The following is a 26849-nucleotide window of genomic DNA, read 5'->3' on the forward strand; positions in this document are numbered from 1 at the left end:
GGTCCGTCCTTAGGTAGGGGATGCATACCTAAGGGCGGACCCAGCTAACTGTGTCCCAGCTAACTTGGACCAAGGGTTAAAAATTAAATATTTGAGATAACCAAGGGTAATCAGTTGCCTACCGCTGCCAGCCGACTATAGCACCACAGGAAATGTTTTGTTTCAGAAGTAATTCTTTAATTACTTAGGTTAATTTTTCTAATGAACTTATATCAACTTTAGACAACAAGTGTAAGTTGCGAAGTCGGAGACCACCTTCAGAAACACTCATTCCATTTATTTGCTATAATAAAAGCTTCACGTGTATATTTTTGCCAAGCTCCAAAGAAAGCTGGCGAATTACAAGAACAGTTATGTGAATAGCGCATTTGTGCGCAAGGACTGCCCAACAGTTATGTGAATAGCGCATTTGTGCGCAAGGACTGCCCTGCTCTCAATGGTGCCTTCAGAGAACAAAATCGGCTGCGGCCGTGCCTTGCAGCGCAGGCCGATATGTCGGCGGTTTCTTCGCGCGCGTGAGGCCGTCGGCACATTTGACGGTGCAAGTTGCAGCGAGCACAGCGAGCTGTCTGAGCCGGCTAGCAGCAATCGAAAACTTATCAGCCTAACGCCAGAACAGGGCCATCGAGAACCAGGCGCCGGTGAGTTTGGTTCATTCAATCTACTGTTGAGAACAGCATATTAGTAGTACAAGAGGGTCTTGAATGTGTTAGTTGATAGCCTGTTCAGTTTTCAACCAAAAATTGCAGGGGTGGCGATTCTTGAGCGCAACCTATTCCTTAAGCAAAATGAAATAATTTTTAACTAATAATATTTCCCGCATGCGGTGGGATCTATGCAGTTGGCATTACATGGACGTTTAATCACCGATTTCATGCGTGACGCCACGTTTCTGGTGAGTGCTGTGAGGTGCTTGAGATTACCACTCGAGGTCATAAATTTTGACATCTTGACCATGGTGGCCAATCAGAATGTTCACAAAATGACGCGAGCCCCTGCCAGAAAACGTCGCATTTTTTCGTTAAACGAGAGATTGAACGGTAGCTTCTTAAAATCACTTTAGGCGGCGGTGGCAGCCTGTGGATGATGTCCTCTTGAAGGAAGGCAATGCGAGCCGTGAACGAGATAAGTTGAACGCTATTCGGTCCTTGTTCATATCCATCTAATTGAACCTCGGTATCCTCATCCGCGCCCAGCCACTGTTCCTCGCGGAAATTTGGCTATCACCTTCACCGGCATCAGTCACCGGCATGCGATCTTATCACTGTAATTCTGGCGGACGGATTGATTCTGTATTTTTTGTTTGTATGCATGTTCGTTGTCGCGAGACGCAGCGTTATCACCTTCTATATCGCGCAAGGTGCGTAGCGATGTACTTAGAAGCTTCCGGATACTCGCATATGTTTCTGCAGTGTTTTAGGTTATGCTAGTCACAGTATGCGGCTTTATCTAGATGTTTCGTCGCCGCCTTTTGCGCGTGCGACGGGCGTTCGTAGATCGATGACTGTCGAGCACGCGTGCTGCTATCGCCGCCGCCGATTGCTTAGTTAACCGAAATAAAGCGTGTATTCCGGTGAAGTTAGTCTCCTCATTTGTCGTTAGCGGCATTGCAACCATTACGTGACAATATTAACGTGCACTGACATTGTACAATGAGAAGAGCTCCAAAGGCGGAACGGAGAAAGCTTGGGCAAATCACACAGTGCAAAGATAACGAAATGGAATTATAAACCGTTGCACATTTGAGATCTATAGCTGTCTAGGTACCATCTAGCGACTTAATGCCTAAGCCTACTAGGGCCGGAGTACTACTAATGGCTAGGAAGGTATAGGATTGCATTTATTAAGCGAACCGTTGACCATGATAGGTGCAGTAGTGTGCAACTCATTATCATTTCACACTACCCAGGGTTTGATTATGTAGGGCCACATTACACATAGGAGGGTTACGTAGCGTCTTGACAGCATTAAAATGGTATCATTATAAGGGCAGCCCAGCTTTACGACACACGCGAGAAAGGAGACACACACACGGGCGCTGCTAAATATTGACATTTTTATTTCGAAGCAGTACGTTTAAATAGATAACAGGGAAAGGGGAACAACAAGGAACGCTGCGCGAACTCCGGTGATCAGTGTAGTCAAGTGAAAAGATAAAATAAATGAGAAAAAAGGACGGAGGCTATAATCGATAAAAGCAAGCAGTATAAAAGGCGAAAAAAAAAACATTAAAAACGATCACAAATCGCCGTAAAACGTTGGTGAAAGCATAATATGTTAGAGAAATTAGAACCACAAAAAAATTACAAAAAAGGCAATAAAACCTGATCAACATGAATGGGCCAATGAAAGGGAAGCCTTGAATGGATACATTGAAGTGACTCTGAAACCACCGCGCCACCCAGGAAATCAAGTTCTTTCTTTGACAAGGAGATAAAAGGTGTGCTTACATATTCATCTTTTGCGTGTCGGATCAGGAATGCTTCCGTAATTTCTCTGGACAGCCTGTTTCGTCCTCTGCCTATGACGACACATCGACTGAGGCTAGGAGAGCAACTATTGTCAGGATTATACTTATAAAGATTACATTTCTTGCAGTGCTTAGCGAGGTTACCGGTAATTGCCACATTGCCCATACTGTTCTCATGTTCTTTAAGCCTCATGTTGATACACTTTCCGGTTTGCCCGATGTACCTCTTCCCGCATGATACTGGCACAGAGTAGACAACTTCAGTTTCACAAGGCACGCATTGAACCGAATGTGGCTTCCCACAGCCACGGGGGACCGGAGGGTTCACTTCTGAACAAAGCGCGGATAATTTATTCGGAGCCGAGAAGACTACGTCAACGCCTGCGCGGTGTGGGACCTTCTTAAGACAATGACAATGATAATGTGGATATAGGGCATTACAACTCTTTTGCGCTTGCTGCTGGACGCTGCGGGGACGTTGTTTTTTGTGCTTTTTGATAATGGAGCATGACACGAAAATTTGAAAATGTTATGGGTAGCCTGCTTTTGAAAGGCGCTCGGTCTGTAGGCTAAAGCTATGCTGATACAGGTGGTCACATGACTTTTGAAGTGCGTTTTGAAAGCACATCTTTACTACGCCTCGCTTAACAAGTTTTTGTATGGGCAGATGCGAAGGGAAGGATCGGTTTTTTGCCTCGAGGTTGGTGAGTCCACCAGGGGTGCTTATCCGAAAATAGCAGGCGTAAGTCGAGACATCGGATCGACCGGTCATCTAGGGTTTTATGCGTCAATGTGAGAGGCACGCATTGGTGAAATACTGAAAGAACGTGGGATACCGTTGAGTTGTAAGCACTCTTGTTACATCGTAAAACAACGAGATAATCGTCCACGTACCGGAATTTTTACCTCTACGCTCACCTTAACTGTCCTGCCATTCAAAATTCGGTCATGCTGGGTGAAGAAAAGTTCACTTTGATTAGGCGCGACACAGGAACCAATGCAAACACCTTGCTTTTGAACCTATGTATGATGATTATAAGTGACAAATTATCACTTCAGATAAAAATCTAAACGACGGAAAAAGTCACTAACAGATAGCCCGATTTCATTTTGAAAATTAATGTCACCGAAAGTGTCGATAGCAGATTCAATGCAATCCATCAATTCTTTGTGTGGAAGCGAATAGGACAAATCCCTAATATCTATAGAAAAAGCCTTCAGAGCGTTGTCATAGTAGGAGATTATGAAGTCAATAACCTTTTCAGAACTGTTGACAGCAAAGGGACCGTCAACGGTTTATAATTTTAACTTGTTCCTCAGAAAAGTAGCAAGTGGCTTCAGCCATGACCCTTTTTCGGATACTATGACACGGAGTGCTATTTCAGGCTTGTGGGTCTTAGCGGAGAAGAGCACATGTCCACTCAGACGGCTTGCGGACGAAATGCTGACGGCTAGCGCGTCTAGTTTAAGGACTTACATAATCGTACGGCTTTATTTTTGGCCTTGGACAGGTTGGTGTTGCCCCTTCTGTCGAAAGCTTTGTTTAGGGCGCTGGAGAATCTCGAACTGAAATCGCCTGCAGGGAGCACCGAGAAGCCGCCTTCTTTGTCGGAGGGCATCAGAAACAGTTGGTTGTTTTGGAGAAAGTTGACGGTTATCCTCACTAGAAACGTCTTGGATGATGCTTGTCGGCTGAGCAAGACATCGAGGCCTTCAGAAATGCATCTGGCCTTGTCGAATTTAATTGCTTGTTGTCCGATCAGTCTCACTATGCCAAGAAGTTCTGCTGAAGTCTTCTTGGGTTGTGCGGCGAATTTCAGTCCCAGGATAAGAAGATCTCGCACGGTTTTTGGTAGCCAGACTTCACCAACCGTGTGAACCGGGTTACAGGTTCTCGCTGGCTTCTTTAGCACCCATGACCGCAAAGCGAGCAGGCATCGTTGCCACACGAATTCCGTCGTGCTGTCGAGAACTCGAAGACCTTCCTTCCACGTGCTATTCGACGGGCTAGTTGAACACAGCCGCAGGAATAGGGCGTCCTTGAAGAGACGGCGTTGTTGCTCGTGTGTCTCGTCAAACTGCGCTGCCCTTATAATGATACGCAATACCAACTAGCCGCTCGCATCGCTCTTGTCTTATTAAAATAGTGCGACCATGGCGGGCATACTGAACATTGGTAATAGGGCTCACTATCAGAGCGGCGTGAAATAGGTGTGAGGGAGTGCAAGATGTCTGTAGTCCATTTTCTACTTTAGGTGAAACGCAATAAAAAAATAAAGAGCGTATCATTCCGCGTATGTTTCGCTGCCGAATGGTCCAACGCATCGCGACCGGCATCTTCGGGAGCTTAAGTTCGAATCCGCCGCGAGACTTTTTTCAGCATCCGCTGTATGTCATGATAGGGAAGTTCGAGTACTTAGGCTCGGATCCACTTCGCGATTTTTTTAGTGGAATTTTGTACATGGCAGCAATTTAAATCATTTATCCTTCGGAACAGCTTCAATAGCGGCCCGACACGATGGTAAATTAATGGTCTTTTCTTCACAATTCAGGCCATCTGTAATTTTCATTCTTGCTCTAATAGGGGGAATTGCTCGTTCATCTGCCTTTCGCGCAACAACATGTATGCCATGAACAATTCTGTGCATTCAGCCGAATTGCGCATCGTGTTTTTGAAACTGTCCGGGACAGACAGGCACTCCGACTTGGAATACCGGGATGCGTTCAGTGCGAGTAGTTTATGTATTTTACATTCCTTATTGTCAGACTATATGGACGTCATATATTTATCAGTAATTTTGTTTTCGACTTTCCTTTCTGCTAAAATTGAAAGTCCCGATTCTTTTCATAAAAGAGTGCTTAATTGCCCGCACATAACACCGGCGCCAGGAAATATGATCACTACACTCAATCAGGGCAAGATTCCGTTTCTTTTCTAGAATGTGAAGCCAATGTCCTTCAACAACCTCCACAAAATGATTTTCGTGAGGTTCGGCAAGTCGTCGTCTTTATTTTGAACATTGTCGAGTGTGGGTATCATCTTCTTCGTGTACACGCCATGCTTTTAGACGGATGACATGCACCGCGAAGCTGTCATGTTTTATCGTTCATCAACTTGATATCTTTACACGTCGATGTCTTTTTTTCGCAGACTTAAATGGCGTTCACAGACACTCCGCCTAATATTTTGCGACGGTATATGGAGACATTCCCGTACTCTCGTTCGCAGCACTATGAATATCCCAATCGAATTTCTGTGGACATGGCTCTATTGCGAGCACAAGCGTTTGCAATAAATTGCTTCTCGTGCATACACATCCTCGAAGCGCGAATCATTAAAAAAGAAAAAAAAAATCCCCTCCGGAGATATGGTCGAGGTCGCTGCGTTGGGCGCCATTTTCTAAAACAAAACAAAAAAAAAAAATAAAATGGGCCGCCCGGAGAACACAACTAGCTGGGTTGTAGGACAACGAAAACGCATCACGATCAAATTAACAAGCAAACAAAGAAATTAAACGATTCTGATCATTTCCTCCTGAAAAAAAGAATTTTCATAACGCGAAAGGCAAATTTATTATGCATTAGGCTTGCCGGCAAAGAAATTATTAGTGCCTCTAGTCAAGAGCATGGTCTATTTAATATCACGGATGCGGGGAGCGCAAACAAGAGCTCTAGCTTTGACAATGTTGCACTCGATGCATGAAACGGAGTATAGACCTAATTAGGGCTGCTATTTTGTAGACGTGGCACGAACAAACATTGCAGAACACGCTCGTTTTTTAGAGAAATAAAATGGCCTCTTAAAAGCGCATTGACTTTCGCAGGTGCTACGCATAACACAGTAAATTTCTCAAAAATTAAGGGGGCGCAAATGATTCACTTTAAGGAAAGACGCGATGACATTTAAAATCTCCTCTTGATTTCACGCATCGTTTTGCAATTTTTGGTCGAACTTTTTTTCGGCGGAAAGGAGAGCGCAGTACTTGTCTCACTTTTCAGTTCACACCGACGCATATTGAGGTATATATGAAGTCGGGTCAAATCTCTGTCGCAAACTAGCCTCCAAAGTGACCAGTATTTGGGCGCTAAATGTAATGCGAAATGATATGACACCAACCTGAACGCTGTGCAGATAACGATTGAGCCGCAGTTTAGACAAGAATTTACGCCCTAATTATCTCCTATACCGTCATTCTCAATTTTGGGTTACGGCGACGGCGCCCTCTTTTCGACCGAGCGAGGTGTATACGCTTTGCGTAATGGAAGTAAAGGAAGGCGGGGGAAGCACGAATTTTGCGACCGTGGCCTCAAGGTTACCGAATTTTCAATATCGACGAGGACCTCGGTCTGCTTGAATGGGTGTCATCGAAGTTCGTTTACTACTTGCCACGGTTACCTGATGGCTACAGCGGACGTATTTCCAGCCAATGGTGGTGACAGCGAATCCTGGCTGGCGCAGCCGAGCTTCAGTGGATGCCAAATGTACAAGCGCCCGCGAGCAGTGTGAAGTCTGCGATGTGGCTGCTTGGCAAAGACTCTCATGCTAATTTCGATTACAGTTTTCATGCCTTTCAGCGACGAGAAGCGTCACATACCGCATATCTAGGATCTAGCATTGTGAGTACCATGACACAATAGCGAGAAACAGCAGACCCTAGGCAGCTGCGAAGGCGTCCCACCACGCGTGACTGCATGTAGCTGCTTATCCTAGTCACCAACTGGTGGAAGCGAACTAGTGGCGCGAAGCCCAGCTGCCTAGCGTTCACGTGCAGCATCCACAACTCACCGAAAGGTCTAAGCTACTTGCGGCGAGGGGAAAGGGCTCTGCAGAGCAGGAGCAGGACCGGAACAACTCGAGTCAGATGGCGTCTTCTTCCTTGTCATATCAGACCAAGAGCGCGCCTGGCGTGTCTTTTCTCACGCTATACGTTTTCGTCTTCGGAATGCCTTGAAGGATGTGTGGAAACCTGAAACCCCTCATTATTGCTCACTTTTTAATTCTGCAGTGATCTTTTAGTTGAGACAGTATGCTTCGTCACCGATCAAAGTTGCTTCAAGTACAGTAGCATTCCATTATCGTGGGCTTTATTGCTCCAGGTGTACAGCACACAAGCTGCTTAAATTTTCTCCGGCCACAGGTCTGTTGCTTTTAAACAGTTTTATGTACACTGAAGATGCAAAGAGCCCCAAGAAGTACGAATGCAACTTCTTCTTATCCCTAATGAGGTCTTGAAGGTCGGGTATGTCTAAATATTCACGCATACATATAAAAAATAAAGCTTTAGATACGTTTCTCTTGATCAACCCTAGACATGTACTCGAAGTAAGCCTACTATATGAATATAAAGTCTACAGGCAGTTAGGAACATATTAAAGAGGAGGTTAAAGGGGTCATGCCATGGTCATCCAATATATTGCAGTTTTGTAGTGTGCAGATAATACTGGACCTTATTATTTTAGTTCCAAAATTTGAGAGCCCTAGAAGCATTCTTAATTTCACATAAACTGACTGAAGTTGAGACAACGAAGCTCCTCCCACCGACAGCGACTGCCATGCTGAGACGATTGGTGACTACTGACTCCGTGTCGTCTTCTGCTGTGCTGGCGCCGATAAGCTGCCGATTCACTACTGTGTCCGCGCTTGCTCAAAGAGTAGCATGACTCCCAGTGAGTGTACTCAGCATGTTTCTGAAAGCAGAACTGCAGTGCGAACGCCGCCATCGTCTGTATCTGACATCGCGACTGACAGAGTGACGAACACCAGTATGTGTCGAGGGAACGAATGCCCGAAGGCGTTTATTGCATCGTATATAAAGCCACGTTGGGCGAGAGGGTAGAGTGAAAGGAAAGGTTATCACGAAGGGAAGGGTCGGCACGTGTGTGCTTGGAAGCAAAGATAAATACGCGCACAAGCAGATATGATACATCCCCCTCCTCAATCAATGGTTCACTTTGCAAAATTTATTTCGCTGTCACTTGCTGACTTGTTCAAAGTTCCTCGTGTAGCCCAAGCGTTCCGGCGGTTTAACTTGCCTCTGTGACCTTCTGACGATTGGCGACGATGGCCTCGATGTTATCGCAGGCGGTGGCACGTTTGTAGAAGACAGGTGAGGATCAGCCGATGTGTTTGCATAATCATCATCATCATCAGAGTCGTCGCTCGAGTCAACATCCGATGGTTCGCGGTGGAAGTCCTCTTTCGTTCTGAGCAAGAGCTGGCGGTTTCGCCGTAGCAGTTTATCGTCTGCTGTCTTAACGTAATAGGACCTCGGCCCAGCTGGTGCTAGCACTCTGGCTTTGCGTGACCATGAGCCCTTTTTTATGCGTACCACGTCCTCCTTGTTCAGGCGCGGGAGGGATGCGCGATTGACGCTTGTCTGTTTGTGCTTTTTCACCAACACGATCGGCTCTTCCCGAAGGTCAGGCAGTGGGGTCCGCAGGCGGCGTCCTTGAAGAAGCTCTCCCGGAGACCGACCGTCCTCCAAGGGGCTTGCCCTGTAAGCCAGTACACCAAGCCAGAAGTCCTCGTTAGCCTCACAAGTTTTCTTTAAAATTCGTTTGACAATCTGAACTCCTTTTTCTGCCAGACCATTTGACCGTGGAAACTGTGGGCTCGACGTCACGTGACGGAAGTCGTACGCTTTCGCGAATTGTGCGAATTCACGACTGGAAAACTGAGGCCCATTGTCCGTGCATACCTCAACGGGAATGCCGTATCTTGCAAAGATTGCACCGAGCTTTTCGATTACTGCAGCAGCCGTGGTCCCGTGCAGCAACTCTACTTCTGGAAAGTTTGACGTTGCGTCGTACGCACACAAGTAGTATTTCCCTGCGTACTGGAATATATCAACTCCAATGCGGAACCATGCGCGAGTCGGGGTGGGACGCATCAGTAGTGGTTCTGACGGCTGGCTGTAAGCATGGTGTCTGCAGATAATACTGGACCTTATTATTTTAGTTCCAAAATTTGAGAGCCCTAGAAGCATTCTTAATTTCACATAAACTGACTGAAGTTGAGACAACGAAGCTCCTCCCACCGACAGCGACTGCCATGCTGAGACGATTGGTGACTACTGACTCCGTGTCGTCTTCTGCTGTGCTGGCGCCGATAAGCTGCCGATTCACTACTGTGTCCGCGCTTGCTCAAAGAGTAGCATGACTCCCAGTGAGTGTACTCAGCATGTTTCTGAAAGCAGAACTGCAGTGCGAACGCCGCCATCGTCCGTGGCAGCACTGTACCCACAGCCGTAAACACCGCCGCGCCGGCCGTGCCTTTCGAACCTTCAGCAAACCTTCCGCGTCAGCGATACGGCAGACCCCTTGCGCCTGTGTGAAAAAAGCATGCCTAAATTTGTTCTCATAATAATTTTAGGCGGAAAAGAGAATTTAAAAAATAAACGATCGAGTGGCCCTTTTACTAAAGCACCTTGCTGATCGCTTACTAAGTGCCGTCCGCTGTGGCCTCGATGCTAAGCAATCTAGGCCTAACTACGAATAGGGAGAAGCAGACGGCCCCCGTCGTCCGCCGCGCTCGCGGCCGGCACTATAACTAAGTTCACAGCATCCTGCGCTGTAAGCTTCATGAGCTTATCGTCTACTTTCATAATGCGGCTGGGACCACACTTGGGCCTGGCAAGGAGCAGCGCCTAAACTATGCTGCCAAAGACCGGACGAGGTATTGGGTGCCTTGTAGCGCGCACCCCTTTATACACTACACCATAAAAAAAATTTACATCTTTTAAGGTGCAACGCTGTGTTCCCACGCTTTTTGAACCATTTTGTTTTGCTGTTTTTTTTTAGAAAAGGGTGCAAAGCGCTCTTTCACACCTTTAGCACGTCAACACACCCATTAAGGGGGCAGAGATGTAAGAGTGTTTGGCTGCACGGGGTGTAAGGGTGTTAGACATGGCAAAATTATAAAAATTAAACCTTCTATTATTGAATATACGAACACGAAAAGTAGTTAAACCAAATTGCTGATTGCAACTTACAATAAGTTATGCATTACGTTAGCAATTACGCTTGAAAATAATTTATTTACGTCTTGATTTCTTCCTACGCTTTGTAAATACCAAGAAGCACGTACATGTATACAATAGCCTTAGCCTTTACAACCATGACAATTTTATTTTATATTTCTCCGCTGCAGTAAATCAGCTTCACTGAGTGGGGTATTTTCCCTCTCTAATATTCCTTTGCCAGGCTGAGGAGATTGCACTCTGCACTGCGGATCACATATATTTACCTTCCACTGGACAAGCACTGTACTATAGATACTACGTAGATATAGGTATCGGTTCAGACTTTGCTGAGTATAGTGCCTGCGTGCGTCACAGTGCATTAAGAAACAGAGGCTGACATTGAGGTCACTTTCCTGGAATATATTACGCAAGAAACATTTTATAAGGAGACAGCACTGTCGACTTAGCACGTAAACAGTGCCGTTGAGTAATTACCCTGTTTATTGACTTGAACTGCCTTATAAAGTCATCAGTCTCAATCCCACACAAGACATAGCAACAAGCGGCAACTCCCACCGCAGTGCCACTGTTATCACGTTGCTCGAGCCCTTTTCATTCAATATTTAACACGCTCATATCTGCCTAAAAACAGCCGCCGTTTTTGATGTAATGAACGAACGGCATGCTGACACAATAAACGTAATTGCTTTTCTTTTTATCCTCTTTCACTCCTCAGGTAAATTTGAACGGCCTGACCTTCTGCTATCATTCGTGTGGTGGAGTCACGACAGCTGCGCAGAACAGCCCTTCTTCCAAAGGGAAGAGTGCAGTTCTTATACTTGCTGCAATGTTTGCTTAGCTCACCCGAGTTGACACCTTTCAGATTTCAGATTTTTTCCATGATCAAGGACTGCACCCACAGCAAACGACTATCAAAAGAAGGTGTCAGTCGTACCATATATATATATATACCGGGTGTCCCAGCTAACTTGAACCAAGGGTTACAAAATAATATATTTAAGGTAGGTCAGTGAAACCAATTGCATACAACTGCCAGCCTGTTTGCGCACTACAGGCAATTTTTTGTTTTGAATTTACTTAATTAGCTAATTATGTTAATTTTTCTAATTTATTAAATATCGACTTTAGACCAAACATGTGAATTGGAAAGTTGTAGAGCACCTTCAGAAACCCCCATTCCATTAACTGCGATAAAGAAAATCTCACGTGTATCTTTTTTTTCCGGGCTCAGAAGAAAGCCCGCGAAATACAAATAATACCACGTGACTAGCGCATTTGTGCGCCGCGATTGTGGTGCTCTGAAACGTGGAGGCTAACCAAGAGAGTTCTACTTAAGTTGAGGACAACCCAGAGGGCTATGGAACGAAAAATGGTAGGGGTAACATTAAGAGATAGAAAGCGTGCAGAGTGGGTCAGAGAAATAACTCAAGTTACCGACATTCTAGTAGAAATTAAGAAGAAGAAATGGACATGGGCAGGACATGTAGTGCGAAGAGAGGATAACCGATGGTCGCTGAGGGTAACAAACTGGATTCCAAGGGAAGGAAAGCGTAGCAGGGGGCGGCAGAAAGTTAGGTGGGCGGATGAGATTAAGAAGTTCGCAGGGGTCAAGTGGATGCAGCTAGCACAGAACCGGGTTAAGTGGAGAAATATGGGAGAGGCCTTCGCCCTGCAGTGGGTATAATCAGGCTGATGATGATGATGAGTCGTGGTTTGAGTGAACGACATAAGCTGCGGCCGTGACCCGATGGTCCCGTTGCAGCGGCAGGCAGAAATGTTGGCGATGGTTCGAGCGAGCTCGAGCTCGCCCGTCGCCACCGCGATTTTGGCCGGGCCTGCGCACCGCAGCAGCTTACATCACGACAGGGGATGGCGATAAAGAACCGGCAAATGAAGGTGCAGCGCTAATTTTAGTCCAGTCACACGATGTCATCTCTCCCCTTTACCCAATCCTTTATGCGCAGATTCAGTGGCTGATACCTTATCGCTCATTCGTTTGTCGTGACGTTTGCTAATGGGAGAGAAGGCGGCCTTGTTAGAATGGCGGTGGTGTCGGCCCGCCGCTCTCGCTGCTACTGCACCGTCACGTGGGCCGGCTGTCTGACGCGGGCGAAGAAGCCATCGCAGGCATATCGGCCTGCCGCTTTAACGGGTCCAAGGAGACACGGCCGCAGCTGATTTCGTTCGCTCAAACCACGACCGAGAGCACCACAATCGCGGCGCACAAATGCACTAGTCACGTGGTATTATTTGTATTTCGCGGGCTTTCTTCTGAGCCCGGAAAAAAAGATACACGTGAGACTTTCTTTGTCGCAATTAATGAAATGGGGTTTCTGAAGGTGCTCTACAACTTTCCAATTTACATGTTTGGTCTAAAGTCGATATTTAATAAATTAGATAAATTAACATAATTAGCTAATTAAGTAATTGCAAAACAAGAAATTGCCTGTAGTACGCAAGGAGGCTGGCAGTTGAATGCAATTGGTTTCACTGACCTACCTCAAATATATTATTTTGTACCCCTTGGTTCAAGTTAGCTGGGACACCCGGTATATATTTGCTCAGAAATTATTGAATGCAATGTTATAAACTTCATGATGAAGTACGTATGGCTTTTTGGCAGGATAAAATAAAATAATCTCTCAGCTATTTGGTTAAAATGCAAGTTTTCCCATATTATCATGCTTTTTGTAACTGTGTTGATTGAATTCTATAGTAATTTCAGCTCTGTTTGAGAAGGCCACTTCAATTAATCGGCAATGCAAGTATCAAGTGAGTGCTCTATCCGATAGGATGAACACATAGGAAACAATACTTTATTGACAGTCAGCTAACAGCCCGACAATAGATGCACTTCTATGTCAATACAAAGATGACATGCAACCATTTACAATATACTCGAGAATGCAGTGGAAAGTACCTCTTACAGTTGTCGGAGTTGTTGCCCACAGCTTAGCCAGACTGAGATTATAGGAATAAGGAAGGAATAACTTGAAAGAGAGATTGTAGAGGCGGGTACTATCCTGCGTTTGTATCCAGATGATTGTGTTAGCTCACCTTCCGTCGCTCTCCTCCAGAAAGAACTAGATTTCCTTGTCATGTGACCTCTTGGATGGTTGTTTTTCTCATTTTGGTTGATTTGCATCACCTTTCTCCCGTAGTCGTCGGTCGTTTAAGTTTTAGGAACCTTTTGTTTTTTTTTTCAGGCTCATCCTATGCGGAGATCTTTGTCTTTTCATTCATGTGTTGTTGTAGATTGTTCAGATTCCTTTGTAATGATTTTCTTTTTACAGATACTGTTTGTTCTCACTCTGTTATCAACTTCCACGAGCTGATTGTTGTATTAAGTTTCGCTGAAGGTCTTGTTTGCTTTTTATGTTTCATTCTACTTTACCTGATTGTAAGATCCCATGTGACATCTGTCTTTAAAAGCCTTTGTTTTTTTGTTTTTTTTTCAATAAACTTTTCAGTTGCGAGTACCACCCTGTGTTGTCTCTACCCTCCGTACTGTGCCTGCTGCGGTTTTAGTTCCCTTATGTAATGTGGTGTATTGCCAGATATATTTTGCATCATATTTAGTTCTGTAGCTTATTATTTTTCTTTTTTTTATCTAGGCTACACATTTCTCTTCCTCTCTGCCTTGTGTTTGGCTTATGAGCACTTTCTCTATTTGTTTCTTTACATCATTCTTATTCTCGTCATTGCAGTTTTTTCTATTTTTCGATTTATGGACATACCATTTCATTTTAATTTCATTTCTATTGTTGTAGACTATCCTGCTTACTATTTTACTCCAAGCTGTTTCTTCCGATGTTTTTGTATTCTGTACGTCTGTCTTGCTTACCGCAAATTATTTGTGATTTTTTCTATATACGTTACTTTGCTGCTGTTCTCTGCTTATGGGTTGTTTCCTTTTTTGTCTTATTTGCAGGTCTGGAGGCTATATTCCTGGGTTTCTTTTTCCTTAAGACTTGTATAGACCACCTTTCGATCCGGACACTGATAGTTTGCCATTTTTATTTTTATTAATATGTGATTATTCTTTCATTATTATAAAAAAGTTTAAATCTTGAGCTTTTGCTCCCTTTCTTTTTTTTTTTTTGTTTTAAGACCGGCAAAGCTTATCATGGTCCGGGCTTCCTCTCTTTTTCTTTTTTTACTTCGAGAGGACAAGTAAACTGGGTAGAATGGGTCACTTCCCTGAGGGTCGTCTAAAACATCAAAGAGTAGCAAAGTAACGCAAAGAGTAGCGTAGACGTCACACTGAAACGACAGAGACCACAAAGTGGAAAAAGGACAATGGGGTCAGGCGGCGCTCTTATATTGAGTTCAGTCTTTCAGATCACGCCCCTTTTTCCACCAATCAGCGGGGCTCTCTCTTCGGCGCTGACGCTGCGAACAGTCAAAGAAGCGGATAAATCCAGGCTCGTTTCTGGGGGCTCTTCTATAGAATTTGTTGTTCTCACGCGAACACCCGCGCAGCCGTCATGTGCCTCAAGCATTTCACACAGGGAGGCAATCGCAGCTCGGGCATGTATCCGAGTTTCGTAAGATCAAGACGAAGGGAGAGGGGGATGTGCTCTACCCCTTTCGCTGCGACGTCACACGTCGTCCCTACATTTGTATACCCGTCTCGGATGGCATTGTGACTGCGCTGTTGGAGAACGCAGCCATGAAGAATGGTTTTTTCGCTGCAGCCACAAGTGGCAACCGCTGGCGCCACGCCGTCGCCTCGAGGTAGCGGCATCGACGGTACGGCTTGGCGGGAACGCTCTGGTTTCCGGGTGAAATTCGTCCGGTAAACAGCGGGGTCCACGAACTCAACACTACGCACGTACTTCGCAGATACTAAACTTTCTAACAAGTTTGTGTGTTGTGGCCCAAGGTTCGTTTATTGTAGACACCAAGCAGTAGGTGCTAGTTTTGAGTGTGTTAGTTATGGTCTCTGCAGTTTTTGAGTAAGCCTCTACAGTTCCACTGTAATATACACTCTACTGTGATAACCTGGGGATTAAGAAAAGTTATTCTCAGGAGCAGTGACTCGCGATTTCCCCTTCCCTCTAGGAAATCTCGTCGCCGCTACAGTGGTCGTGAACCAGGACATGAATCTTTCTCCACTCTCGTGGGCGCCGGATTTCCGCGGAGACGCCGGGGATGTGGGAGTTTTGGATTGCGGCAGGCTCTCGACAACATCTATATCATCCACGGTGGTTGGTCGGTTTATGGGGCTTAACGTTCCAAAGCGACTCAGGCCATGAGACGCCCTAGTGGAGGACTTCGGAATTTTGATCACATGGAATTCCTTAAAATGCACTGATACCACACCGCACACGGACACCTTGCTTTTTTGCGTCCATTAAAAAGCGGCCGCTGGAGCCAGGATTCGACCCGCATACTTTGGCACAGTGGTGGAGCGTCCTAACCACTGCACCACGGCGGGGAAATATCCACACGGTGCACGAGGAGGATACTATACGATCGCGATGGCCCCTGGCCGTCGGGTGCATTTTTTTGTTGGCAACGCTCATTGATTGGTTGATTGATTGAAAACCTATTTTCCACCAGAAGAAGCCGATCATACTCGCTCCACGGCACGTACGCCTGGGAGGCGGGGCCGCCTCCTTAAAAGCTGGTTGGCCGGCCTTGGCCCATGGCAACCTTCTCGGCCAGGTGGACGATGTTCCGCTGGAGCTCAGGGTCTGAGCTTTGCAACAGGGTCTTCCAGTTCTCTCTACTAACTCTATTTCGGCAAACTCCGGGAGAGTGCTGGCATTCCCATATGTCGCCGAGTGTCTCCCTCACCCCACAGTCGCTACATATATCATGGTCTCTCGTCTCGGGGTGCACATGGTACGCCAAGAGTGGATTAATGAATGTAATAGTTTGCAAGCGCCTCCATGGAGCAGCTTCTTTTTTAATTCAATTTTCGGTCTGGTAGGGGTACCAGCTGGGGTACCAATGTGCCAAGCCATACCAGGTCCTGCTATAGCGGTGGAGTCTCTTTAACAGGGGTTGCCTTCCTGGTGCACTGCACCACGGCGGGGCAATATCTACACGGTGGACGTGGAGGATAGTTTTCGATCGCGATGGCCCTTGGCCGTCGTGTGCACCGTTTTGGTGGCACCGCTGATTGATTGATTGATTGACTGAAAAACTATTTTCCACCAAAAGAAGTCGATTATATCCACGCTCCGGCACGTACGCCTGGGAGGCGGGGCCGCCGCCTTAAAGGCTGGCTGGCAGGTCTTGGCCCATGCCAACTTTCTTGGCCAGGTGGACGATGTTCCGCTGGAGCTCAGGGTCCGAGCTTTGCAGCAGGCTCTTCCAGTTCTCTTTACTAACTATATCTAGGCCCACCCCGGGAGATTGCTGGCATTCCCATATCTCGTCGAGTGTCTCACAGTCCCTACATCTGTCATGGTCTCTTGTCTCGGGGTACACATAGTACGCCATGACTGGATTCATCAACGTAATAGTTTGCAAGCGCCTCCATGGATCAGCTTCTTTTTTAATTCAATTTTGGGTCTGGTAGGGGTACCAATGTGCCAAGCCATACCAGGTCCTGCTATAGCGGCAGAGTCTCTTAAACAGGGGTTGCCTTCCTGTTGGAGTGGGGCGACAGGCCTAGATCAGCAGAGGTGTTCTGGATGTCTGTCGCCAAGGAGGCCTGTGCTGAAGGTGATGCCTTATGGCCTCCAGAGAGGATTGCGTGGTCTTCTCCGGATATTTTCACCCCTGTGAACTGTTTGTGCACCCGCTTCTTTACTGGGGACATGGATGTCGCCACTAGGTTCACTGGATCAACCTGTGTGCCGAATGAAACTGAAGGCGGCGGCGGTCACCACGTCACCACTTCAGAGCATGTTTCTTTCTGTTGGAAAGACATTTTGCCTCAAGGTAGGGCAGGCTTTCTGTGGTCTCTAAAGTTATAATTTTTAAATAAGTTATGTTATAATTACCGAACACGACATGGAGTAGGCGCCATGAGCGCCGTTGCAATTTATGTGTTTCGGTGTTCGTTCACATCTCTCCTTAGTGTGTTTCCTTCTCCGCATGTGACACAAGTGGGTTTATCCTGGCAAAGTACTGGCATTTGATAACACCGTCTCGCAATCAGATTATATGGACGGACTTTTCAATTAAGGTATGTGGCATAAAGGATTCAAGCAGGGTTGTGCTATTGAAGGTTAGGGTTATGTTCTTGGTACCGATTTCTGCATTGTTTTATCGGATGCTTATTTGTCGGGCTTCGATTCCTCCCTGTTTGGCTAGTTATTATATTCCCCCATCTGTACTTTGCAGTAGTTCAATTTAGAAATTATGCCTTTTGTTTGTCTCAGTGTGTGGTGCGGAGTTAGTAGGACACTCATTTCTCAGAGGGTTTTCAAAAAGAGCAGTTTGTTGCTTCTTTCTTTGGTGTATGTTTCTAGATCTCTGGCTCTCTGAATTTTAGTTTTGTAGTTTTTGCCTACATAGTTCTTCAGAGTTTTCGCAATGACAGAAATGGACAAGGTGCTTAGTTCGTCTTTATTCGAGTGAATAAAAAAACTACAGGAATGCTTCTGGATTTTGTCGCATGAATTTCTTCAAATAGTATGGATTGCTTTTTAGCGGCCGACCAGGTTATACAGACTTAGCCATACAGCACGTGGAGACAAAAAGTTCCTAATATGCAGTCGTATCTATTTCCGCCTTGTATGTAGAAGAAGGTCCAGAAGCAGTTCGCTTGGTAGGCAGAGGAAGTGCCCGTCGACTGAGGCTTGACCACTGCTTCAACAGCCACCCTTTATGGTTTCTTCCCTCAACCTTATCTACATGCGAATTACGAATTCTGTATGGGGACTAAGGATCTGTGGTGGAAACAAGTACCAGTACCTCGTTATAAAAGATGCCCACTGCGGGAGATTCTCCGCATCGCGAAAAACAGCACATGGTAAACACACTTTGGCTAACGGAGGCTTGTTACAGCGTGAGCCACATCATATAGGACCTCCTACCGTTCCAACAGAGCGAACAAGACCTGGAAAACACACTTATAATCAGTTCTGTGAGAACAGCTCCAACCCCTCCTTTCCCTAGAAATACAGCGACTTACTCCCCAAAGCGTATTCGCACAAATTTGAATTACGCACAGAAGTTGTAGCTGCAGCTCACATATGTCGTGTACCTGATTCTCTTCCTCTGAGCACTCTTATCCAAATGAAGCTTGACCCTAATGTTAATACCTGCCGACGGGTTCTTATCTATTCCTAGCTCTACCTTCCAAGTATCCTTCGTTCTCTTGATCATGAACGCTGGGCGAGACAAAGATCACGTAATATCAAGGGGTTTGGCTCTTAACTACAACCACAGCGATGAGTTTACTTTCTTACTTGGGCGAAGTGTCATACCTTTAGGCTGCCTTATTGCCTTAGCGGTGGCTGGAAATGAAACAGCTTTCCGCGCAATCATCAATAATTCAAGAGATGAGATAGATGGGGCAACAGTCGCGCTTGCTGTCTTGTCTGAACCTACTACACTAATTAGCTCCGACTTCAATTCAGTATTTCCTCACATTGGTGTGGCTAGAAGTCCTGCGTAGCTGCTAACTACGCTTCTGGCGAACCTGTAGTCCCGCAACCTTCGTCTGGAAGCAAGCACATGTCTGCTTGCGTGAGCGCGAATAAGCTCACTTCCTTAACACAGATCTCGAATTCAGAGCAGCATGAATCGAGCCTCGTCTCTGTGCCCTTCTACTTAAACCATCAAGGTTAGTTTAGGTCGTGAGGTTGAGCGTCCCAAATTGACTCAGGTTATGAGAGAGCCGAGTAGAGGGCTCCGGAATTTCGAACACTCTGAATATCGGCCGCCCACTTGCACTGATATCGCGCAGCAGTCGGGAGCCTTGCTTAGCATAAGCCTACACCGAAAAGCGGTTGCTGCGGCAGGAATTGGAACCCGAAATCTTCGGCATAGGCAACCTGCAATGAAATATACTGCGTCCATCGCCGCGCCTTAACACACATCCTAGCGGGAAGAGCAAATACTCCTGAGGCGGCTTTTTAGGGCGTTTTCATGCCACCTGCATGAGCTTGCGGGGATCATAATGCACGCTCTGTCGAAGCTATGCGTCGCGTGTGTCAGATAACTGGGCTACATCCAGAGCGCCTGGGCAAGGACGTTATCTCTCACACGCGTATCTATAATGGTGCTGAACATGCCCGGTCGTTTATCGCGAACCAGGCGGCTAACAGCAGCATTTTGAGTCACGCTGCGGGACAATTACAGCGCAGCCTATGCAGTGCAGGTTCCCTAGCGTAGTCAAGTCCAGGTTCCCTAGCGTAGTCAGCAGATTCCCTAGCGTAGTCAACCACTACACCACCATGGTGGTGTAGTGGTGGTATCAAATTTTGTTTAATGGGAGGCTTCGCTAGCTGAAGATAAAATGCCCACTAAGCGTGGGCAGCAGAAGTTGGAATCTTGTGTGGCATATGCCGAGCTCTTATTTCTGATGCAGAAGTCTTACTCAAGAAATCGAGTTTGTCTATTGCTGTGAGCCTTTGGGATAATCGTCTTGATCTCTGGCTGCCGAAATCTGCTGCTGATATTAGCAATATCTAAATACTCCACGCTAGTGATGATGAGTCAAGCGCGTAAAGAGAGCGTAATGAAAGAGACGTTTGACAGTCTTTAAACAAGAAGATTATATTTGTTTCGTGGCACTCCAGACGCGCAAAGAGGCAAGAGTTCAAGGACGATGAGAATAGGATAAGGCATTAGTGCTCTGCTGTAGAGCTTGACAGTAATAGAACAACATCCGCTCAGCTCCTCCTCTGCTCTTGCCTCGGCCGGATTCATCCCGTTATAGCGGAGAGGAAAATGAATCTGGGGAGATGGGGGTATGAAGGAGATATTTAGCACTAACGGAAGGTAGGTGAGCAGCGCTTAACCGTTTGAATATTCATAATATAAGCAATCGTGTGAAATAAAGAGAAAATTGGCCCCTCTTTAACCTGGCGCCGTAATGTACATCTGCGTCGTAGCGTTTTCCAAGTCTTTCATTCCATGAATCATATAGCGCACGTAACAACGACATCCAAAGTGACAATTTGGAGCTTTAAAGCATTGTTATATTGTAATGTGATAATTCTGGTTTAAATATGTCACAATGTCTAATTAAACACAAGCAGCCCAGTTGGAAGGCCAGACATAATAGATCTTAAGGCGACGTACTGGCACTGTAGCATCTCGATGGGCAAAAGTTCCCCCAAAATGTAGAATGACATCAGCTGGAAAAGAATGTGACAGCGCTGAGCCCTCAAGACACCTGTGTCTTTATTGGTAAAGACATATCGACATGTACACATATGACAGTTTTTCAGTCAACAACCAAAACGCTAGTGCTGTGTTAAACATCTACGTCGCATTCGTTAGCAATAAAATTGAGCACTAAGCAAACAGATTAATGACAAAAAAAAAAACAAACGAGTAAAAGGAAGAAATTTTCATGACTTTTCGCTAAGCAATGAAAACGATAGGTGATGTCCGTAAGAAGGGAGGAATGAGACATCCTACATGTTTGATAAGACATTCACTATACCTTTATATTCATTACGCGTGGGTGTCTATCCATAGAATGCAGTGCCTGTGACAAAAGAAATGCAAACTTTGGGATATGGTTTATGAATACACGAATGAGAAAATGTTGCAGTGATTGCCTTCGGTGGTTGTATACACCTTACCACGCATTAAACTGTGCTGAATTACAATGCATGAGATCATAGGTCGCATTTCAAGGGTCATGTCGATGTGTCCTTGTGGAGATACGCTGTTGCAGACTGAGTAGCTGCAAAAAGAAACTGCTCACAATGGTGACATTCCATGGCAGTGTGCTTCCCTTGTGCTGAGTTTTACGAGTATCCTGTGAGGCTGCGCGGGCGTGTGAGTGCGCATGTGTACATTTAATTGCGAAGCCTGAGCAGCTGTATGAGAACACGTGGTGCATTTGTAAGGTTTCTCACCTGTATGTGTACGATAGTGCACGGTTAAATTTCCCGAAGTAGTAGCTGCATAAGGGCAGGCGTGGCATTTGTAAGGTTTCTCGCCAGTGTGAGTACGCTTGTGTACCGCTATTTCAGAAGCCTTATTAGCTGCATAAGGACAAAAGTCGCATTTGTAAGGTTTCTCGCCAGTATGAGTACGCTTGTGTTGAGTTAAATCTCCCGAAGTAGCAGCTGCATAAGGACACATGTCGCAGTCGTAAGGTCTCTCACCAGTGTGAGTGCGCTTGTGTACAGTTAATTGGGAAGCGTGATTTGCTGCATAAGGGCACAAGTCGCATTTGTAAGGTCGTTCGTCAGTGTGTGTGCGCTTGTGCCGAATTATATCGCATAGCCAAGCAGCAGCATAGGGGCACAGGTCACACTTGTAAGGTTTCTCGCCTGTATGTTTGCGCTTGTGCTCGGTTAAATGTGTCACACGAGCAGCTGCATAAGGGCAAAGGTCACATTTGTAAGGTTTCTCGCCAGTATGTGTGCGCTTGTGTCGATTTAAATCGCATGCCCAGGCAGCTGCATAAGGGCAAAGGTCGCATTTGTAAAGCTTCTCACTTTTACGCCTGCGCTTGTGCTCGGTTAAATCTGCTGAATCTGCTGAGTTTAAAGAGTGCGTGTCACATTCGCGAGGACTATCGCTGTCACCCGCGCTCATTTGCTGAGTTTGACTGTTAGACTCAGGAGCGGGAAATGAGCACACCTCAGCTTTATACGTTCGTTCTGCTTTTTGGTGTATGATACCACTCTCGCAGATGGACGTACTCATAAACACAGTTGTACCCTTCGAACATATAATTGGGTATTGTTCCGTGTGATCCCGCATGTGTCCGTTCACATCTGCGAGGTTCGGTGAAGTGTAGGCGCACAATTGGCACTTGAACAGGTTGCCTTCCCATGGAGGTCTATTGTCGGAGCAGGAACTCTCAGCCATGAAAAAGTACTAGGGCGGGGGCTCTACAGGCAGTGCCGGCTGCGCCTCGGCTCAGGAGATTTGCGGAGATTAGCCCTGAAGGAAACTCATGGGACCGCAGGCAGGAACGCTGAATCCTCCTGAAAATAAAGTCAGTGAAATCTGGATGTTACGCAAATATACGTACGCTCGCTTTTAGTCGTTTGGTACAATTGACGTGCAGTGCATTATTCATGCTGGACCTGCTGGTAAAAGAGTACGATTGTTAGATAGAACTTACTATCCTAATGAACGTGCGACACATACATATAGGAAGCAAATGATGTCGAATAGCGCGCCAAAGTCGTTTATGCAACTTTATATTGATGCTATTGTGGAAGCAGTATCTTTGTTTTGTTTCAGGCTAGAAGCAGCTTTCGTATACATACTGTGTGAAAACTTGTATCATGCAGCTGCAAGCTATCACCACAATGTTTAATTCTTTAGGCTAGACTATGAATATTAAGGCAAAGTAATAATACATTAGGATTTTGCAAGATGCTTTTATAACAAATATATTGAAACTACATTGAGTGGTGTACTGTTTGAAAGCACTTTGAAATATTTTCTGTTGCATGTGCTTCTAAGTGAAAAAGATTGCGGTTTTTCATAAACCATCTTTGTTCCAGCACTGAAATATTTACAAATTTAACCATTACCGTTTATAACAATAGCTAATAAAATATTCACTGGATGCTATATATATATGCGTAACACACCTGAAAAGTGTCGACTTGTTGCGAATACTCAAATAATATAACCACTGAGTGAAATATGCGCAGATGATTTGGCTATGCTGACAGCACACATGCAAGCCGGCAGGGTAGCTACATGAAGAAGGAAAATGAAAACGATCACTAACTCTATGCTCTCAGTTATTATTGTTCATTTGGCTGAAAGTAAACACAGAGACGCAGATGGAGGAAATCGCGCATTCGTTTATTCCTACACATCCTGCAAAGCTCTGATGAAAGTTAGCTCGTTTGCCTTTGAATCGAAGATATATGATCTCTTATTTGCTTCGGATGGATGAAGCGCTACGGATATGACATGCATTCCCTGTTACATTCCTGTTACATTGTTTTATTAAGTGTTTAGCCAGTTTACGGCTGCTGCCATGTCGAGGTTCCTGGGCGATTATCAAGCCACATCTCCGGCTTTTAGTCCAGGAATCAATCGAGTGTATGATTTCTGGAAAATAAAACCTAATTTTGATTTTAGCTTTCTTCTATAAAAAGGGTCGTGTGTGACTTAAACTGATACATGATTTTGTTACTTCTCGGATGATACATCAAAGTAACATCCGAGAAATAACAAGTGGAACAATGCGTGCGCACAGTATCAGATCTACCATTATTGCCTAACCTTAAGCTTGCGCCTAACTATAGCCCATGACTTATTGCTGTGGATGGCTGCTGAAAAAAATGACCAATTTATTATTGAACATTGTTTTGAATTGCAGGGTTACAGCATTTTGTCATACATCATACTCTCCTAAACAGTTATACGAGGTCATTGTACAAGTACCTCCACTAAAAATTTCCCTACACCTATCTGTCTATAAGAATGAGTCGCTGCCTTTTTATGCACCATTATTTGCCAGCCACTTTCACTTGGGTGGCAAGTGCACCACACCTAATGGTAATGGTTGAGTGTGCTGACAGGTTCCACTGCTTATGAGCATCGGGTTTTGTAAATACCGCGATGGAAAGGAAGAATAGAGCACGTTCTAATGTGCGCCAAAAGCGTGCACAGGACAGATCATTCAATATGTATACCTGAATGCCAACCCTCCCTTTTAGGTACCCAGCGTCGCCGATAAGGCCCTGATGTATCATTTTAGAATACCCACTTCTAGTGAAATTCCACTAATAGTTCACATCTATCATCAAAGAAAAGACCTGCTACTGGTTTTGCCAGGGCACTTTAAACGAGACAACTTCCGAGATACGGCCTATAAAAAAGCGAACACGCTCATTTTAGACGCAGAAGTACTTGCGTCTTAAACTGGCAAAGAAGGCATGAGGTATGGTAGAGTCTGGAAACGTGTACAGGTGCGGACAGAAGTAAATTAACGGAGCGCCCAGCCCAAGAAAAACCTGAGGGTCAGCGCCGCCTAGACGAGCCAGCCGAAAGCAGAAAATCTTCACGCGCGCGCCCCATGCCGGCACGACCGTCTCTTAGCTCCGCATGCCTTGTCACTGTCCCGGCGTCACTCTCACAATAATGAACACGACCGGATGGTCGCGCTGTTCAAAGCCAGCGGGCATTTAAGGTGCGCGGATCGCTGCCTTGGCACATCGTAGCCTGCGGGGGCTGTGCTAATTCAGCCGCGTCGTTTAAAAAGCGACAAATGGGCCCGCGTGTTTTGAAGGCTTGTGCGCGCCGCCACTTATTTGTAACTCGCTGTCGACCTGCTCGACAGCGAGCAGGTCGACAGGTCGAAAATTGGGTTCTTTCAGTTTGGGGACCATAGATCCGTATTTGCGGGCAGCGCCTTTAAACATCGAGGGCATCACTGCTCTGGCCGTTGTCAAATCAGATTGGATACCAAATTTTTGAAGTTCGGACTATGACAAATTTTGAGGCTCGAAGTGGCCACATCAATTTGGTACTCATCCCTGAGTTTGCCATAGCTACGAATTAATATACCAATTAGCAGTTGTCGATTAACTTCCTATCAATTTTATTTTTATGCAGACACCTGCAGAAATATTCTGTATACAGGTACCTTCCGCCACATGGTCGTATTAATGTCGAAGCATTAACAGTGACTGCAATAAACGAACCTGAATCTGCGCCGGCACGTCGAGGTCGAGCACATTTCGTCGGCAGTGAGAGGAAAATGAATCCCAGCGGCCACAAAACTTCAAAACACGAAACACGCTTGCATCTGTGGCCGTAAATCCCCTAGTACTGTCTGAATGAAGCAGCTTTAATGTAGCCTGGTCCATACGGGCTCTGCTATCAAGGCAGTGGCCCGCGCAGCTTAAATGCCCGTTCGCCTTAAAGAGCATGACCATCAGATCACGATATCATTATCGCGACAGTGACAAGGCATGCGGAGCAAAGGGAGAGTCACGTCGGCAGGGGGGTGCAGATGCGCGCCCCCGATTTCCTGCTTTCGGCCGGCTCGGCTAGGCGGCGCTGACCCAAAGTTTTCCTTCGGCTGGGCGCTCCGTTTGCTTCTGTCCGCAACTGTACAATGTTGGTAGTGGGACAAGAGGAGGAGAGCGCTAACAAACAGGGTCAAGTCCATACGTCACATCTGTGATTTGGCGCACCACACAGTAAGGGCCACTGTAGTGGGACAAACGTTTCTCCTAAAGGACAACGCGGTGTACAGGGAACTGTAGAAGTAGCAGGAAGCTAGGACAATTGGATGCAAGGCGGTGGCGCCTGTCATAGGCAGACTTCTGAGAAGTCCGAGAGGAAAGGAGCCAAATACGGGCTACTTAGCCATCTTCAATGACTTGTGCATAGCGTCACGTGCATAAATATGCATGCTGCAGTATTTAGAGATGAATAATCTCGAATATCGATTCGGAAAGAGTTATAGCAGTATGCGGACTGTGGCTAATGCTAAAATTCCTCTGCGCCTCTAACTGTGGTCTAAGATTCAAGAACGCGTCCAGTTTCAGTGGCAAAACAATGGCTAGACAAATACAGACAAAACGAAAAACTTTCAAACGAAAGATTTTCAGCAACTGCTTCTGTGTATCTGAAGTTTCCGGCTTCAACGGTTGTTTACAATATTTTAATTGTAAGCCAACGCTCTCATGCCACGATCATCAAGAGCGCACTCTGTCCAAATAGGAGCATGCGGCCGTTAGTATATGCGCACGCAAAGCGCGATTGATGAGCAGAAAAAACAGATGAACTCACGTAGTGTACCTCCGAAATCAGTCCTCGCCGCCCCGGCCTTGCTTGGTCGTTCAGTGCATTGTGTCGACTACACAGTGGGCTTCAACTGGCGGAGTGCGAAACCGTTGTCGTAGCTGGACACCGCACATGAAGGAAAATCAGCGACTGACTAGCCTACCAGGAGCATAGGGAACCTGCGCTGCATAGGTAGCGCTGCAATTGTCCCGCGGCGTGACTCAAAACTGCTGCTGTTAGCCGCTTGGTTCGCGATAAACGACCGAACATGTTCAGCAGCGTTATAGATACGCCTGTAACTGATAACGTCGTTGCCCAGACGCTCTGGATGTAGCCCAGTTATCTGACACACGTCACGCAAAGCTTCGTCAGTGCGTGCTATATGATCCCTGTAAGCTCATGCATGGTGCCGAGAAAACACCCTAAAAAGCCGCCTCAGAAGCGTTTGCTCTTTTCGCTAGGATATGTGTTACGGCGCGGCGACCGACACAGCAGACTTCATTGCAGGTTGCCTATACCCCACACAGCCTGCAAGT

General features: G+C 46.0%; 2 protein-coding genes across 6 annotated transcripts; both read right to left on the bottom strand.

Moving 5' to 3' along the window:
- Positions 1–8221: 8221 nt before the first annotated feature.
- On the bottom strand, positions 8222–9393 carry LOC146178844 (uncharacterized). Its single transcript, XM_084579808.1, has one exon. It carries the CDS (start codon positions 9358–9360, stop codon positions 8443–8445), a length of 918 nt encoding a protein of 305 aa, XP_084435934.1. The 5' UTR covers positions 9361–9393; the 3' UTR covers positions 8222–8442.
- Positions 9394–20742: 11349 nt separating this feature from the next.
- Positions 20743–26578, bottom strand: LOC146178845 (uncharacterized). Of its 5 annotated transcripts, none has more exons than XM_084578585.1 (2): positions 26329–26559; positions 20743–22535 (listed from the first exon to the last, which is right to left on the bottom strand). In XM_084578585.1, the coding sequence occupies exon 2, from the start codon at positions 22414–22416 to the stop codon at positions 21295–21297; it is 1122 nt and encodes a 373-aa protein (XP_084434711.1). In that variant the 5' UTR covers positions 22417–22535; positions 26329–26559; the 3' UTR covers positions 20743–21294. The 5 variants fall into 5 exon arrangements, 4 of the variants coding, with proteins under 4 accessions (XP_084434711.1, XP_084434710.1, XP_084434712.1 ...); XM_084578584.1 differs by having other exon boundaries at positions 26320–26559; XM_084578586.1 differs by lacking the exon at positions 26329–26559 and adding an exon at positions 25224–25356.
- Between the last annotated feature and the right edge of the window lie 271 nt (positions 26579–26849).

The sequence above is a fragment of the Amblyomma maculatum genome, chromosome 9 (genome assembly GCF_055883805.1).
Source record: "Amblyomma maculatum isolate TAMU_Amacu chromosome 9, ASM5588380v1, whole genome shotgun sequence".
NCBI lineage: Eukaryota > Metazoa > Arthropoda > Arachnida > Ixodida > Ixodidae > Amblyomma > Amblyomma maculatum.